Raw genomic sequence first — 13,026 nt, 5'->3', positions numbered from 1 at the left:
ATAAGTTACTGACCAGTTGCTCACAACAGCAGATAGCTTCCATACTGAGGTGTATAGAATTAGGAGTCTTTATTAAAAAAGGAGAAAATAAAAGAAAATACATTTTCCACTGCTGCTAAATGAACATTTCGGACAACTCATATGCCTTAGGCAAGTAGAGAAAATAAGATACATCAAAACAGGTGTTATTAGTTCATTACTCTCACAGATTTCTTCTCAAATGGAAGTGATTTTTGAGAGAAACAGGGACGACGGTGAGATGCTGTGAAGAGCAGCATCGACACCCTTTACAAAACTGAATAGAACAGCTATTGGAGGAGAGCCAAAATGTAAATGTGCTATTGTGAGTAGTGACATTTAGAATTAATCAAGAATAAGGCCTAAGACATTAAAATCCTAGAATTTACCTTTTGTCCTTTGACATCCAAGGAATGAGTAAGTGCAAGAACGACTCAGGGCTGCTGAAATCAGCCATCATACACGCCTCCTGCTCTGCAGCTCCATTGATCTGCCATCTTCTACCTGCTAGCCCTATCCAAATCTCCCTGTGGCTCGTTCGCATTTTGGTCTTTCAAGACTCTCGGACCACTACTCTGGAGTGCTATTCACATTCAGACAAGAGCTATCCACCCCCCTGGTAAATTTAAACAGGCACTGAAGGATCACGTAGATATTGAGAGCTTGGCCACCCACCCACCAGAAATTTCCAACCGTCCCCCAGCGACTAATCTCACCACCTGGACCTCTTGTCCCTGAGGCTAAAAGAGTAAGTATGCATCAAGTGTAAATAATTCTAGTCTACATGTTCTTACGCTGTAATTCAGTCTTTTATAGACTCCATTCTGTTCATCCAACCCATGGACCACTCACTTTTTAAGAGTAGCACACAAACTTTAATATTAACAAACACAACAAGTTTGAGGGGTTGACCAGGTGCCACAGGAGTAAACAAACAATGAGCTTAACCTTGAATAATGTACATTAGCCTCTTAAGCGCTGCTGACGGCCAACGGTCGTCACAAGCGCTACCTCCCCAGTGCTGCGCACGACCATTGGACGTCCATTCAGCATTAGTTCCAATGGACAGCGCAGCACTGGGGAGGGATATTTGCGAAGCAGCTAAGGTGATAAGTGAGTTTCTCTTCTGTAAGAGAATAGAGAAGAAAGGTTAGTTTGGGGGCTTTTATTGCTCTTGTACCTAGATTGTACCCATTGTAAAATAGTTTGAGCAGCATAATTATCTCCCATTCCTGGAGACCCCTGTTTGGGGAAGCTGTCGCGCTTTATAAGCTTCAGTATTATTATCGTTATTCCTCACAGAAGTAGGGTTTCAGCATAGTACTCAATTTTAAGAAGAGCATGATCCAGAACAATCTAAAATAACAATTCCCTATGATGTTGGATAAGCCTTGACGAGGATAAACTGAAGAGTCGAACAAAGCATTTCTATGGGTTAAATGCACATAATGTTTACATTTAGGCATCTAATGGAGCAACCACTAGGAGTGAACACATGATGCAGGGAAGTGAAGAGCATCGAAGTGACCTGATGGATAGCGGATTCCTGCTACGCCTCATGCCCATTGATGCCAATGCAATGCACTCACCTCATGGCATGATGTTTTTTGATTTGCAAATGCACATCGACATGATTATCCACTACTGTGAGCCCAGCTGCTGCCAAATTTCCCAAAAATGTCTCTGTCTCTGGTGCATTGTTGTGCAAGACCACAAAATGTCATCCCCTGCAGACGTCCATTGTTTCCTAATCATATTGCCTACCAGTACTGCCACCATCACAGGTCACAGGCTGACCTCCTCAGATCCTGTCTAGATGCTCCTCTAGTCTCATCTGAAAGAAGATATGCCCACTGCGAGGGAAAGAAAGAGACAAGAGACAGTATGTGTGTGTTACATGGAAAAAGAGGGGCAGGGGCATAACTTAGCCCTCTACATTCCTTGCGACGCAAGGGGGGCCCAACCACCAACCCTAAAGTGCGTTCTCATTCATCCCAAGGCCAATCAATATCTGTGAGGTATGGGAGTCTCTGTGTCTCCTCATCCCATGTTGTGGCGGGGGAGGCATCACTTGCCATTACACCACTGGGAAGAGGAGGAAGAGAGGCGAGAGCCAGACAGATCGCAATTCAAAACCAAAAGTTCTAGAATATTTGTGTTCTGTGTGTTAGATGGTCCTCCTTCTACAAGTGGTGTGGGGGGGGGGGAGTGTGGACCCTCCCATAGTGTACAGCCTTCTACCTTCCTAACCCCTTCCCTCTAAGTGTTCTCTAGCAGAGATAGAATCTGGGAGGTTTTAATATATTTTTTTACATTAAGTAGTGATGAGTAAACTGAATGATGCGTGGCAGTGGACACTGACAGCAAAGGATATCGTTGGAGGACAAACATATCTTTTCTCCAGGTTAATAAGGTTCAGTGACTGGCAGCACATACAGATTACTCCTCAGAAACCCTTTAGTCTTCTGGCAACAGTTTGATTATATTAGGACTATGCAAATAGAGAGCTTGGTAAATATGAAACATGAAATGTAACTCTTATTTGTAAAGAAAAAAAATTTAACCAGTTAAAAAAAAAAAAAGACGTGATCACGTTACTCATAAAACAATATTATTAAAGCAACAATGGTAGCCATGGAGGCTTAGTAGAAATACCACATCACCCACTGCATCAATTTAGAAGTGTACCCAAAACCATGGAACAGAGCCCTTATGTCAACAGACACTTAGAAATACCGAGAATGAATGGAAGTACAGTTCAACATGTACCCAATTCAGCAAGAAACCATTAGAATGTCAGCCTGAAGCCAGATTGTCACCTGAAAAGAGGAGTCAAGGGATTCTTCATTTTCACACATTGAAAGGAGGTGGCCTACTTTGATCTGTCAGTTAAATTCTTAAATGGGACAGGCCTTCCCAAGAGGTCTCCCTGACAGTCTGTGGGAGGGAAACATTGTTTACACTGAATGCGCTACAACGCAAACCATTACATCGCAAGTCGTTTCAACGACATGCTGTAGGGGGGGCGTACTGGTGTTGGATTTACAATCCAACCCTTTCCCTGCTGTTGCACAAACTGGAGTCCAGCGCGCCCCCTACAACAAGTCATTGAAACAACTTGCAATGTAATGATTCGCGTTGTAAGAACGTGGTAATGAAATGCGTTGTAGCGCATTCGATGTAAAGGGACATATTCATCTGTGTTCCCTTCCCCCTGTAAAGATGACTGGAGTTCCACATGATCTACATTTAGGTCTTAACAGTGGGTCATGGACTGGACAAGGCCACATCAGTGACACTTCAGGTTGACCACTTGTTCTGACTTCACTTGCAGAGTCAAGTCATACGTGAAGGTTTTGACTCCTTGCCAGTGTGGTGGTGTGTGAAGCTTCAAAGCTGAGGAGTCAGGCAACCCTTCCCCTGGAGCCTGTCCTATATCAGGGGTGCAGAAATGGTGGCTTCACAGCTGTGATTGGTAGACTGAATCTGTGCTACCTCTGGTTGGAGCCATTTTGGTCACCTTGTGTGTGTCCCTAACTGTCCTTGGTGTTGTAATGACAGGAACAATTTTGGACAATAGGCCAGCTCCTTTGACCTTGATGCAGCCATCCTAAAAGCGGAGTAGTGAGGCTGAGAGTATAGTTCGCACTGTACCCCTCCGCCTTCGCCTCCGAAGCGTGGCGGGGAAGACTGAGTGAATGACAGATTCCCCAGCCATTGCAGACATTCTGTGGATCGGCTCCTGCAGCCATTTACAACACTTTAAACAACCAGCCGACAAAAGGAGGGCCATTCTGCCAATTTTAGACACTAACTATTGGAGCAGCGGCAGAATATTGAGGAAGCCACCAATACTAAAGACAGATCATGCAACAGAGTTAGAAGCCACAAGCTTTGTCATCTTGTCATCGTCAGTCGCTGTGTACGACCACAGCATGAAACCGAACCACAAATCTACCAGATGGAGGTATAGGAAACGTGACCCTGTGCCAAGACTTTGGGCAATCTACTCCCGTGATTGCTATAATCATCCCTCAAAAAGGATTATATCAAACATGCCTTACCCGTAAAACATACATTAACACAGTTTACCATTATTAAGCCTTTCTAGAACCAAACGAGCTGCTTTTGTGTCAACCTACACAATGAAATGCTGAAAACTGAGCTCAAAGACAGCCTAATAGTAGCCTTACTTCACACCATATGTCTAATTACAGCCTTGCTCCCCACAAGAATGGCATCAACAGTGAAGCTTTATTTCATCACCAAATGCAATTCCACATACATGGCATGCTTACAACAACTCTAGAGGGTTATGAATACTGCTCATTCTTTTTGTCCTGGAAGATTAACAAAAAACATTGATTTTACTGCTTTAAAAAAAATAGTCAGAACAGATTATTTGTATCATATTTTACGTTCTTCATTGTGAACACCTTACACAATGTGTTTGGAATTAAACTAAAAAGAAACTGGATAACAAAATGGAAATTCGTTTTTCAAAACACTATAAGATAGTGTGTTCTCAGTACTGAAAAACCCCTAGTGTTATTCCAATTATGGACCTCTGATTTTTTATCCTTCTGCTATGAGTAAGTCTCTGTCGCTCGCTGTAAGCACTATATTGAAATAGATCTGTGCTGTATCCGCCAGTATCCACCTTTTATTAGAACATTGGAATGTTGGGAGCACCGTTGCAGACAATGGAGTGCTCCCTGCTTCTACGGGCCGGTAAAGGCCCGCAGAGCAACATTCAAATGTTCTACAAAGGCTTCTCGAAGCTCGAAGGGATTTATATCCCCTCGAGCTTCGAGAACCCTTTGTTTAATTTGTTAGAACATTCTGCCCTCTAGTTGCAGAATGTTCTAATAGCCTTATAGCCCTTCGTAGCTGGGCTATACCGGCAATTAAAGTCCCGCTGTCTCGTTAAAGTCCCTCGCCTTCGGCTCGGGCCTTCAACGATTCAGCAGGCCTTTAATAGCCGGTATAGCCCGCTACGGCGGGCTATAAGGCTATAATAAAGGGCCCGCTAATCACAGTTGCAATCAGAGGCTTTGCACAGGGTATGTGTGAACCCAGGGTCACACCTATGTGTACTTGTGCATGCTGAGCGACGAAGACTGTTGTCTAACTCGGCCCAACATCTGTGCACAGGTAGAACTGTTGCAGATGGGACCCACATTACATTGTATGCATCTTGTTTAGGCCTTATCTTTCATTTACGACTTCATGAAGAAACGTTCATTTCTTCTTGACCAAAATGTAAAATCTAGTGCTTAAGCTGCTTTGCATTTTGTGTACAGTGTGTTCGAAATATAACTTTTTGCTGGTACGAAACAGAATGGTCATTAATTAACAATTCTGGGACCAGACTCATGTCCAGAATCATATTTTCACTAGAAGTTTTTATGTACTTTTATCATTGGACATATTTTCATGAGCCAGTCTTATAAGAATTATTTGAGCTACCCTGATGGGCAAGGTAAATACTCTGCTGCTAGCTGGGCTAGTTAATTACTCCTCTGGCCAATTGGTAGTTCAAAACTCACCTGGAACAATCGGCCCAACCACACAGATTAGATTTATTCTAGCAGAGGATTTGGTGAAATCCCCTTAAACTGATTAGCAGCATCTCCCTGTCAAGAAGCTGCAAGATGTTCCCATATGGAACGATAAAGGAGATACAAAAAAACATTGAGTGCAAGTCATCACATTGGAGTGACCTTGAAGCTTGGTGGGTTAAACCTGCAGTGCATGATGGAACCTGGCTCAGATGGGAGGAAAGCTGAACTTGTCAGCTGCCACATATTTTAACTTCTCAGAATTCTGTGCCAGTGGGCTTGTCCCTGAAACGTGGGCCGGACTGGCCGAAGCGGACATCAGGCATTTCCCCAGGAGGCTGGAAGAGTGAGGGCTGGTTTTGGAGTGGATGGGGTCGGTTTTCCACCAGTGCTGCAATATCTGCCCCCAAAAACAATGGGGTACAAAAGGGGGTGGTGATGGACGGAGCATCTGAATCAATCAAACACTCACACACCAGTCAAAAGATCTGGGTTTGATCCATCACCGTTCTTTAGCCCACTCTGCCACCCAAGTTCAGACAAAAACAATGCAGCAGTGATGAGTGCCAATTTAGATAACAGCAAGGCTTTACACTTGTACCCTTGCTCAACAACTCCCCCCCCCCCCCCAGGGGCAGCCCCCCCGTTCAGGTCTGATAAAATAGCCAGGGCTGTTTTCTGTTCTCAATCAGGTCCTGCCTGAAACTGCCAGTTGGGTACAGAAGGTTGATGTGGCAGTGCTTTATTGGGGATGGGCTCTCTCATTCTAGAGCTCTTCGGATCCATTTGTTTTTTAACCTCCTGCAAAGAAAGAGAGGCTGCAAAGACAGGGAGCAGAAGGAGGATGACAGATCAATAGGCTTGTGAACCCATATGTGGGCTGTGAGGGGAAACAGCCAATACAACGCTGTCATAACCATGCATGACCATTACCATGCATCATTTACAACTAATATGCCTTTACCACTCATGTCTGTTACAACGAATCAGTTACCACGAATATGCCTTTACTATGCGTATTAAATGCATGTTCATTGTAAAGAATGTGGGTTATGTCCACGTTGTACATCCAGGGGCAGGAATAGGGAGCTGTAGCATGGCGGTTTTAGGGCTCAGGGTCAGGAAAAGGGGGTTGCAGAAGGGGCAATTTTAGTGTTCAGGGCAAGGAAAAAGGGGTTGTAGCAGAAAGAAGACTGTGCTTGCATGGGCACTACACCTGGCGAACTCACGTGCAACTAAAAGTCTTGGAGGTGTGGCCACGACCCAGAATTAGTACCAGCTGTGGTACTAACGAAGCACACCGGGAATTGGCGGGTATGTCATTAATTGGGCTAAGTTGTGGGCTTAGTTGTGGGTGCATCGGCATGAGAGGCGAGTACAGGGACAAGAGTGCATGTTTGCCACCTGGCAAGTTTGCGTGGAAGTGGTATGCTTAGTTGGTGTATGCATGGTCATGACACTTTCAATGTGTCCTGATGCGTGTGCTTTGTAATGGGGAGATTAGTAGTGGGTCATGCGTGGTAGTGTACATATTGTAAAGGCGAGAGTGATGAATGCATGTGTTATTCCACCATACAACCGACTGCGAGAGACCCTCCCTTGAGGAGTTCTGATGGAACTTTCTGGACTCTATCTCCACAGCTAGTAGCACTAGCCGTTTTATTCCATTTCGGGCCCACTAGAGAGGGTAGTTGCTGGAGGCACTAAGGGAACTGAATTTCACTGGACCCTTGTGGAAATGTCCTTTACATAACAGACCCCACTGGAATTGGTACTACAGGCTTCTGCTGTACACACAGGCACCCTTCAAGTGGATGAAGACTTTGGTACCAGAGAAGTGCTGCCAAGCAGAGTGGCACGCCAGGAAGACCCCCCGTCAGTAGACGACCAGGGTGGACTGGAAGGCTGGACCAGGCCAAACAAGCATATCTGTTGCATAAAAGGAAAAAGGCTGAAGTACCAGTGTTTATGAAAAGTTCTCATTAACCGCATCGCTGAGGGCGATATTTTCCTCCTGTGCTGGGCCCCTATGAAAACGGGCGTGGCCGTGACGGAACCATTCCGTCATCAGCACAGCCCAACCGTGACTAATGACGGAATGGTTCCGTCACCAGCATCAAAGGGGTTAACATTGTGAAATATTTGTCTTGTGATATTAAACTTGTTTGTATAACAATCATTCAATATTTGGTTAGTAAATATTGAAACTGTTTTAAAAAAGCAATGTTATTAAAGAAACATTTCCATCCCTGCTCTGGCTTCAATACATTCTAGCCAGCTGAGGCAGGAAGCACCATCCCATGCAAAAACACTGCACATCTGAGGAAATCTTCCCATCACCTAGAAAAAAAACACACTGAAGTATACAAATGCGGTGGATGGAATGCTTGAATTAATCTCAGCCACTGGTGATTACTCAAGCTGAATCCCAGTCCAGAAATACTTTGCACCCCATGCCACCTCAGTTTGGACCCAGCCATATGCAATTCAGTCTTCACCCTGCTCCAAAGGGAACAGCCCAGCCAGAACCGCCAGGCCAGATCCTCCCTGAAGCCGAACACAAGCAACCCATGAACGGTTTCGCCCTGCTTAGGGCTCATCAGAGTGTAAAGCTTGGTTCCAGTAACAGTGTGAATGGGGCCAACATCTGGGCATAGCCATCCCACTTAGGGCAACACACTTAAGTATACAACATGTATGGGATGCTAAATTAAAACTAAGGCACTGGTAATTACTCTGGTTACATCCCAATACCTCGTTATTTTGTACACCATGCCAACCCAGCTTGTACCCAGCCGTATGTATATCAATCTTGACCCTGCTGCAATGGGAACAGTCCAGCCTGAGCATCGCAAAAGACAACACGAGTAGACTTACAGTATCATACACATCACAGCATTCCACAGTGAAGTGTTGTCTCCAAGCTAAACTGACACGCATAAGCTGTAGCCTTGCCAGTAACCTGATGCCAACACAAACTGTGTAGAACCCTTAATTCTTAACCTCAATTCGGAACATTAACATTTGGCAAATGCAGGGGTGTACAAGCAAGTGAATACTAGAAATAGATATGGCATTCCTTCAAATGTTATGGAAAGATCCCAGAGAAATACCCTTCCCCCAAAAGGGGTTCAGTTGTTTTACTATTTTGCTTGTTTATTCTGACTTGACTTTGTGTGTACACTTACTTGCTTACACTTGTCATCGAAAGGGATATGGGTGATGTCCTGAGAGCCTCTCCTGCTATTAACAGAGCGAGGGTGCCTGAGTGAATTATTCAGGTAGAGAACTGTACTCAGACACCCTTCTGGCCTACAGAGGTTACCTCCACAAATGACATTGATCAAGGGACCGAGCATAGCTAGAGTGTTGCGTCATTTTGTTCACTGCATCCCAATCCCGGATGGGCCATGTGGGGCGTTTTGAAGAGCTGTACCCCCCCTCTATTTCTTGACAAGTACCCTGGTCCAGGGAGAAAGGTACTTGTCCATTTGGTGTCTTTAGTGGCTCAGGGATGCCAACAATACTCTGCTTGTGTGGAGATTTTGGGCTGAGGGATTTCCAGACATAATTCTGAAGAAAGGAAGACATTTTTCGATGACATAGCTGAACCATCTGGGAGCTGTCATCTGGTGATTAGTTTAGACGTTTCTATGCTGATGGCCATTGAGCTGGGCTAGATTATACGTTGCCCTGTTAGAGATGCTGAGTCAAAAGAATGGTACAAAAGGGGGTGGTGATGGACGGAGCATCTGAACCAATCAAACACTCACACCCAGTCAAAAGATCTGGGTTTAATCCATCACCGTTCTTTAGCCCACTCTGCCACCCCAGTTCAGACATGGCTATATGCAAATCAGTCTGACCCTGTGCCTCATGGGAACAGTCCAGCCCGAACTGCCAAGCCATGCCTTCCCTGGACCGGAAACAAGCTTCCGAGGACCGGTTTCTGGCATAAAAGAATGGGACATACTCCTGCTTTCCTGACATCTGTTTGTGGCTGGATTGAAGTGCAACCCATCTTTCTGTGCAAAATTCCAAAAACCGGCATCACCCGTTGGATCATGAGTCATGACAAGCAGGTGCTGAAACATACCTAGGAAATGCAAGGGCAGCCTGTATTCAAGGCTAGAGTAAAGAGTCTCTGAGTGCTCTTGCTGCAGAGAAGGGGGTATTGGGAAAAGCGCAACCATGCCTCTTGTGCAGCGCGTGCCTGCCTGCCTGCCTTTCCAGCTCGTGCGCTCTTGTCAGCTGGGGCCGCCTCCCAGGCCCGCACCCTCCTCCTTCGCAGCCCAAGGCACTAACGGCAGATATATCCCCTGCTGCCAACCCACCCCGAGCTACGGGAAAGGCAATTTTTGAAAGAAAGAAAAAAAATCGAACATCCCAGCAGCTGCGTGATGGATGATGGGGGAGGGAAGGCGACGTCCAGGGGCAAAATATATCACAGGCACAGAAAAACTGAACGTAGATTGTGACTGCTGCGGAGAGCACACTACAGGAGAACACCACAAACGCACGCACGACATTGTGAAATTTTCAATTTATACTGTATTTCTATAGGCATCGGTATTCAGTGTACCTTCTGTTTCAATTTGTTGTTACCATCTGTGTACATGAGTGTTTCGCTTGTTTGCCTAGAATTAATCGGGAGCGCATTTTTAAAAAACGGGAATAGCGACATGCTGCGCACATGGGGAGACATGGGCCATTGCGGGGACAGTTTGTCGCGCTTTCATTAATGCAGGTGCAATTTCACCCAGAGAAAAGAGAACGTAAAAAAAATAGCGTTGAAACATGATGTTTAATTGCAAGCATGAAAACGCAGGTTGTGCAAGTAAGACTGTCGATTCCATTCATATTGATAGGAAGCCATATCTCCAATCTTAGACAGTAATACAAATAAAAGTGCATTCTGGGAGTTGTAGTTTAATTTCATGTATATTTCACACATTGGTCTAATCATGTTCCAGCTACACGTGATTTCTAAAGGAAAATCCAGGTCTAAAAACCTGCTGTGCTGATGACATCACGGGAAAGCTCAAGGGGCGGGGCGGGTCAGGTGGTCCATGTGTGGTGAAAGCACTGAGATCTCTGAACGAGTTTTTTCGGGCACGAGCGTTATTGGGGTTGACAAGGGCTCAAAGGTCGGGTGCACCTGGGGATGCTGGAGAACCTTACAGCACTGGGGCCTGTGCGGATGGGTTCTAGATATGCAGTGGTCTCTAAAATGCTAGTGAGGATGTGCAGAGTCGAACACATAGCATGCAAGCACACTAGGATCACTGGTCACTGAAATGGCGGTACTGTGACACTGGAATCACTGGTCACTGAAATGGCGGTACTGTGACACTGGAATCACTGGTCACTGAATTGGCGGTACTGTGACACTGGAATCACTGGTCACTGGAATGGCGGTACTGTTTCGGATCGGTTTTAGGAGATTGGGGACGTGGAGCTAGCTAGCTAGTCTTGTAGTCAGGTGCACCTGTGGGCGAGGAGGGTTCTTACAGAAGGTGTGCATAATGCCAGGGTTGCCTGCAACTATACACTCGTGGGCGGCACGGGGTGCACAAAGCTATGGACACACGCATGCAGCTGTTCGAGCCTTCCAGACAAACAGTTAATGTATGTCAGTCCCGCACCTGCATAAGTGAAAATAGTTTTGCTTCTTAGAACCACGCACTCTGTTTCCAACCTCACTTTTTCGAGAGATAAGGGTCCCTTCAGTCCTGCCTGCTCTAGGGTGCTCACGGTTTGAACAGTTGTGCTCTACGGGGAAAGTTTAGGGGTTTGAACAACAGTGCTTTCCTGTGCATGCCAGGGCGTGAGAGCTAGCTTTTGTTTCGAATGGCCTCGTTTTTTAATGCCTATGTTTCTACAATACCTTCGTAGATATATTTTTTCTAAGGAAGGTCATCACCTAAACAGACATGCGTGTCAACTGGTGCTAATGGCTGGGGGGTTGGCTTGCCTGAAGGCGTCTAGGGTTTGCCTTACACTGTTTCTCCAGGGAGCTAATAATCTCGAATGCATGTTTGCGAGTGGAAGGGGGCGGGCTGTGGATCTCAGCAGGTGTGTCTTCTGCCAGAGAGGATGCTTACGACTTGGGTACTTGGCCACCTGCGCTCTGGTGGCCAGGGTTCAGCCATATACACTGCAGTGCAGTCTCTCACACGGGCGTGGCTGCCTGCAGGTGTCTGCTCACAGGTGTGCACCCACCAGACGCTTCAGCAGGTGGGCAGGCGCTACAGGCTGCGCCCACACCACAGATTTTTTTTACACTTGTAACGCATAAGGGTGTCACAGATATGTCTGCTTTCTCTCGCACCCCCGTGGGGATGGATGTTGTATCTACGGTCAAGGAGCTGGGCGGGCACAGGACGGAGTCGGGTTGCCTCCGCCGGCCACTTGCATGCCATGCACCACTTACCAGTCAACGTGCTGCTCGTCAATGACCAGCAGCTGCTTGAACTTCTTGGCTTGTCCTGTGGCCGCCGAGGTCTGCTCCACCAGCCCCGCCGAGGCGGCGGCCGCCGTCTGCTTCACGGCGTTGGAGATGGAGGAGAAGAAGCTGCTGCCGACCGAGGCAGACTGGGTGGACGGGCGCCTCTCCGGGGCCGGCGAGGGCGCGGCGGGTGGAGGCTGCTGGGCTGGAGCGGGCGCGGCAGTGGCAGTGGCAGACACGGCGGCAGGGGGCGGCTGCTGGGGCTCCGGGCGCTGCAGGTCGGTCATGTATCCATTGGGCAGGTTTGCGATGAAGCTGCTGTCCGAGAGCCGGCGACGTAGAAAGTTCATAATTAGGCAGGAGAAGCGCCGGGCGTAGAACGCAAAAACAGATTACCCAGAAGGAAAAAAAATCAAACAATAAAAAAAAGGATGCAACTGTATATTTTGTGCCAAAATAAAATCCACAGTATTCTGAACGGATGCTCAGTTAGAAATGTGAGCGTCTTCCTCGGCTGCCACCCCTGACAGACGATGCAAAGCCAAACTGCAATATCCTCTTTGCAGGAGCAGGGAATAAAGGCTTTGATTCTCCCTTCTTCCGTATTCCCTCCAGCTAATTGGGGATCTCTGCGTGCGCTGATGGAGAGAGGGGCGGGAGCAGCCGCTGCTCTGCAGTGGAGACGCCGTCCCAGCCCTGCTCCTGCTTTCACGGATGCTGCCACTGTCAGTCTGATCCCAGCCTGCACCGATGCTGTGCAGAGGACGGGAGCTGGGCTAAGTGGCTCCTTCAGTCAACGCCTTTCTGAGTGGAAATGAGCAGCAGCCGGCGGTTTCTATCTCTCTCTGGGTGTCTTTACAAAGAAAGGACCGACATTATATCATGCCTTATCCGAGTGACCTCTCTGGCTGCCTTCCAGGGAGAAAGGTGAACAGTCACCAGGTCCCGATGCGAAAAGAATCAGAGTACCTTATTAAAAAGAAGCGCAAAGCAAGCCAA

General features: G+C 46.8%; 1 protein-coding gene across 1 annotated transcript in view; it reads right to left on the bottom strand.

Moving 5' to 3' along the window:
• The window catches only part of SYN2 (synapsin II), a 1,078,985-nt gene extending 1,066,464 nt beyond the window's left edge, over positions 1 to 12,521 (bottom strand). The window contains exon 1 of the mRNA XM_086938961.1: positions 12,013 to 12,521. Within this exon, the coding sequence (XP_086795087.1) occupies positions 12,013 to 12,377 (365 nt within the window). The 5' untranslated portion in view covers positions 12,378 to 12,521. The remainder of the gene's footprint in view (positions 1 to 12,012) is intronic.
• Positions 12,522 to 13,026: the final 505 nt, after the last annotated feature.

Source organism: Lissotriton vulgaris, chromosome 9, assembly GCF_964263255.1.
Source record: "Lissotriton vulgaris chromosome 9, aLisVul1.2, whole genome shotgun sequence".
NCBI lineage: Eukaryota > Metazoa > Chordata > Amphibia > Caudata > Salamandridae > Lissotriton > Lissotriton vulgaris.
This window is presented reverse-complemented; position numbering and strand designations above follow the sequence as displayed.